This window comes from Rhagoletis zephyria, unplaced genomic scaffold, assembly GCF_001687245.7.
Source record: "Rhagoletis zephyria isolate East Lansing unplaced genomic scaffold, Rhagoletis_zephyria_1.1 Rzeph_scaffold_17251, whole genome shotgun sequence".
NCBI classification, from domain to species: Eukaryota; Metazoa; Arthropoda; class Insecta; order Diptera; family Tephritidae; genus Rhagoletis; species Rhagoletis zephyria.
The window spans coordinates 5,584-11,060 of record NW_016174312.1 but is presented as its reverse complement, the minus strand read 5'-3'; the positions used below and the strand labels follow the sequence as shown (position 1 = coordinate 11,060).

The window sequence follows — 5,477 nt, the reverse complement described above, 5'->3', positions numbered from 1 at the left end:
AAAGTCTCGTAAATTCTGTAAATAGACCAAAAATAAATGTTTTTTTTTTAATTTGTAATGATTAAATATGTATTAATATTAAAAATAAGTTTTCATTTGAACGAAAATGAATGGTTAAAAAAGGGCGTGCAAATGTTTAAATTTTTATCCAATTTGTTGCGATCAGAGTGAAAATATTTGAGGGCGTCGATAAATCAGATTTTTAGCAATTTTTGACCCCCTCTCCCCTTCCAAAGTGGTTTATGGAAATTTTAGTTGGCCCTGGAGGTAAAACTACACTAAAAAGGTTTTCTGGATTGAGAAGAATCGATTATTAAAAATTAAAAAAATTTGAACAATTTCCCCTTTTTTGCCGAAAAAATGTTAAATTTAACTTAAAATAAAAGTCCACACCGATCCCAAGTCTGCTTGATCACTTGCCTGCCTGCCTAAGTTAGTTGGGTGTCATGGCGTATGGGTGACGTACTCGTATCATCATCAACATTCAGTCCGGTCGGAATGGAAATCGTAAGTCCCTGTAGACGGGGTAATTGCAAAGTTTTATTTACGGCCTAGTCTACTGCATTGCCCTCAATTTGAGACGAGTGTTCATGATCCTAATCGTCGTATGTGCATTATCGTCATTGGCAACAGAGTCAAAGTAGGACATTTCAACGTATAGTTTGCACAGTTTGCAGACCGGTCTGACCGGTTTGGTCTGAAAACCATTTCGTCCATTGCAATGCTCTCAGGATTTGGATCAAAATTTTGGCCCTTTGTATTGGCATCCATTTCATCCGTTGTGATCCGGTATTCGTTCAACGACTCTTCTCCATAGTGGAGGGAATCGAGCAGTTTTGATTTTTTTTTTCTTTTTAACATACGTGTCTTTAAATTAATGGGGAAGAAAGAGGTATTCCTAAAAGGCTGTTTAAAACCAGAAATTAAGTAATGAAAAGTAATATTGGTCTATTTCTATTCCAAGGGACTTAAGAGGACGAAAAACAAAGTTATCAGACCCAAGCTAGTTTAAATAAGAGAGAAAATGCTGAATTTCTAAAAGTGTAGCTAGATGTGGCAATGAAAATACTTTTCCAATGTATTTTGCTTTCCAATTTAAAAGTTCACTTTCCAGTGCTGGTGCTATAGGAGTGATGTCAAAACAATCCAGTGTCATCGTGTGACAAATTTGTTACCGAATTTGTATGAAATTAAATAATGTTGAATTAAACATCAAATACAGCTTTTCGAAAATTGTGCTGTGAAAATATATTGCTGTGTCTGACTAAAAATATCTTTAAATGAAAAAGTTTCAATTTATAAGTTATTAGCACAACCAATACATACACGACCGTATTTAGAAACGTTTAAATTAAGAGATGGGACCCTTTCATTGGAAAATGTAAACGAACAGACCTATTGTTCTTGTATTATATGTATACCCATTGTGCCAATATTTGTTCAATATATTAATGTAGCTGTATATACGTACATAGATATATTTATACTACATATACTGTGGACAAATATGCATGCTTTGCTGAGAAGGTCGGTGCATCCTTGTACAACTACAACTTCGGACTAACATTTGAATAACTCGATAGCTTAAGAAGTTACACATAAACATGTATTTACATAGGGGCGTTTCCAGCGGAAGGTCTACCGCGAAAAAAATAGAAGTTACATCTCTAATTTATGTATGGAACGAATAATAAATACGAGTACTGGTTATGTAAGCAGAAACATATTTGCGAAAAATGGTCTCGCTAGGTGGCGCCTGGGTGGAGATATTTTTAAAATCCGTATTTATGCTCCCATTTAAGACATAGATTTGCAAAAGTGGAACTGCTAGGTGGCGCTGAGGTCAAATTAAAAAAATATATTCGACATAAAATGCATGTTTCTTTTTGTGGTCAAAATTGGTTTAAAAACCATCTTACTACAAATTTTTTAATGTAAATTTTAGTAACGTAACGACTGTAACGTGACATGAAGTTATGTCACACCATTTTTTATTTAATTCAACTTTGTTTATTTAGAGTTTGCAATATTTTTTTTTTTTAATTGCAATAATTTTTTCAAAAATTAACATAAAAACACCTTGAAAACTTCATGAACTGTTAAGAAAAATGAGCCAAATATTTAAAATTTATACATTTTTCCTTTTGCGATTTTTAAAATTTGAAAGTTCTGTAAATTTTTATATTTTTAGAATTTTTTAACCAGAACAATTTTTGCAACTATAAAAGTTTTTGAGCTAATCAAAAGATAAACTTGCAAAATCCGAGAAATTGTGCAATTTTGAACTTTCGAAAAAATATCTTTTATTTTTATTTCCTTTGGCAGATTCGTTATATGATAAAAGAAAAGTTCTGATCAAAATTTATGCAAATCAAAAATGGTCGATTGGTTGGACCATTGGTCGATTTGACATGAATTGACCCATATGTTATTTATGTTAAAAGGAAAAAAAAAATGTACAGGGTATGCATATCGAATTTCGCAAAAAAAAAAATTCAGGGACACCCTAATGTACATAGTATGTATGTACATACAAATGAATCAAAACAATTGCATGCCAGCGTTAGAATGTTATGCATAAGCACGCTGTCGTAATGTGCGTCATAGCTGACCTCTGTTGTGCCACGCTGCACGCTAAGGTTAATGCACTGCAAAATTATTGCAAGCAAAACATATTTTACTTACAAGAATTGTACGGTGACAAAAGCTTCAGTATGCAAAGGGTGGTATGCTTATTGGGTATTAGCTGGCTTTGCTTGTACTTATGCATGTAAGAGCATACTATATGTATGGCTGACCTACCTTCGTAATTAATTCGGCCATCTTGATCCAAATCGGCAATAGCCAATAATTGTGTGAGTTGTGCTTCTGAGAGAGGTTCGCCAATCATCTCCATGGCGGTTTGTAGTTCGTCGCGGGTAATGAAACCATTGCCGTCCCGATCAAATACCCTGTAGAAAAAAATATAGATTTATAATTAGTATCCTTATAGTAACTAAGTTTGTACCTGTATATGTAATGGGATCTGTAATTGTATCTATATTTGGCTTTGTTACTGTGTCTGTGTCTGTACTAGTAGTTACTTGTACCTGTACTCGACCTCACCCTACTACAAAATCAATTTTTCTTATCGAAGTAACAAAGAGTTGATAAATATTTGTTTCTGTGTGCAAACACATACATACATATGTATGTATATGTGGCACAAACACACAGTATTATCAGAAAATCAATAATTCACAATCCAAACAAGCACGAAATGAATGTCGAGGAGAAGCCCACAGATACGTGCCGGACCGCCGGCAAATTTAATATCTTGAACAAGCAAAGGTAAACATTCTCAGCCGCCATTGTAACTCTGCCTGCTCCATGGGTTGGCAAACTGCACATTGCACATTGATACGAGTAACCTGACGCAGTTACTGTTTAAAGGGATTTAAATCAGACTTCTCAGGAAGTTACATTTTGCAGTTAAGTCCTGCGTGGAAACCAAACCGAAACCGAAAAGTCACTGTGTGTGACAGCTGGAGCAGGAGAAATGGCGTCGGCAGTAACTTGTTGTGCTTTGTTGTTGACAGTTTGTGGTGTGCTTGATTAAAGGCCAGCTGATTGCGCCAGCGACAAGCAGATTACGATTCTACCAAAGTGGATACAATTGAAATACATATTTTTGTATGAACATTAGGGTGCATCACTCTCCATACAAAAAAACGGTGATATTTTAAAACATCCGCCAACATATTTCGAAAAAATATTAAGTACATTAGAGTGGTACAAAAAAATCTTTTCCCGAGTTAGGGTTGAGGCCACCTTCCAAATTTTTTCTTCTTGCTGAAAGAGTTACTCGCTTGGTGCGTTTACGTTTCTAAGTATAAATTTAGAGGATGCTTATGAAAAGTTTAAATTTTACTCTACAAGTTTATTGTTCATATATTAAGCAAAGAATAGGTTAAGCAACCTGAGACCATTTAAAATTTAAATTATCCGAACAAATATTACCAGCTTCAGTGGTCATTGAGCACCCTGTATTGGTCACAGAAAATTAAAAGCTTCTACGATGACATTTTTTTCTTAAACAAAATTTGCAACACTCTAATGTACATATGTACGCGGGAGGGTCCGATTTGAAAATACCTCCAACAATCGAGCTTTTTATAAAAAAAAATAGTTTTTAAAAATGTCTTTATTAACACGAAATAAACTCTATGATAGCAAAAGTTGGAGCTTAAAAGACCTGCATACAATTTTTTTACATATTTGCTAGTTCCTATGTAAAACCCGCAACTCTTTGGTGTAGCGCCCTAATGTACATACATAAATATGTACAATTAAAATTCTATTGACGTACAAAATCCACGATAACATTTTAAGTTGTCAGATATACTAGAAGCTAAAGCGTTAGATTATATATAAGTATGTATGCATGTATGAATGTATGTAGATGTGCAATCCTAACTAGTTTGAATTGACTCTCCTTAATTCCTTAATCAAGGTACTCAAGATTCTGAATACTGTATCTATCTACGATTGACAAAGAATTTACTTAATGCATGTTGATAGGAATACATATGAATGCATATACATTTGTATCCACACAAGTGTGTACATATATGTAGTATATCATATATTAGGTATATGATATGCATGTCAATATGTTTGTGGGCAAAATATAAATACAGTGCGCCTTTTCGATGGCTCACCTAAATGCGGCGATTAAATCTTCGGTGACATCATCATTCTCTTCTGGTTTACTTGCATTTTCTTCATGCTGTTGTTGCTGTTCGTCGCGTATCGCCTGAATGCGCCCAACCCATTGCAGGAATTCAGCCTCGTTTATTAACCCATTTCCTGAAATGTAAAAAATAGATCGATTGGGTGATTAGATGACAAATAAATTAGTTAAGTAATGGGTACAAATTCTAGTAAAAGTAATGCTCAAAAGTAGGGATGTGCCGGATATAGATTTTGCCGGATAGCCGGATTCCGGATATCCTGTAAAAAATAACAGCCGGATTCGGATATCCGATCAGATACCCGGTAGACTACTACCCTTAATAAATTTCACAATATTGTTTTTTTGCCGGCTCGAGTTCACCTCGACCTCCGCACCATTTCTGATGCTACAGAATTTACCACTGCGAAAACACAATTACGCACACATCTGTGCGATGCTATCGCAGTGAAAAATGGCAACTTATAAACAAACAAAAAACAATCTTCATCAAATTCTTTGCTTTTGAACAATCAAGATGTTTTGTTTTCTTACGTTAATTTTTGTTTAAATTATACAGAACCCGCCTATTAACCTTTTTCGTTTCCGAACGCGTAGGTCTGCAATTTCCAATAAATAGTTGCGGCATTGTTGTAATTTTTTCGGAACAGATTCGCACCGTCAGAATCGCACATGTGTGTTGATGCCTTATATGGACCTTACATGGTCACATTGTTTGATCAAACTGTCTTCTGTGTAATTAGAT

The 5,477-nt window shown here is 34.6% G+C and overlaps 1 protein-coding gene across 1 annotated transcript; it reads right to left on the bottom strand.

Annotated features, from left to right (window-relative positions):
* Positions 1 to 4: 4 nt before the first annotated feature.
* Positions 5 to 4,848, bottom strand: LOC108379749 (calcium-binding protein E63-1-like; the record flags this gene model as incomplete). Its single annotated transcript, XM_017636103.1, has 3 exons — positions 5 to 15; positions 2,803 to 2,951; positions 4,701 to 4,848. Coding segments are annotated over 3 exons (308 nt in total), but the record flags the coding sequence as incomplete, so codon positions are not given.
* Between the last annotated feature and the right edge of the window lie 629 nt (positions 4,849 to 5,477).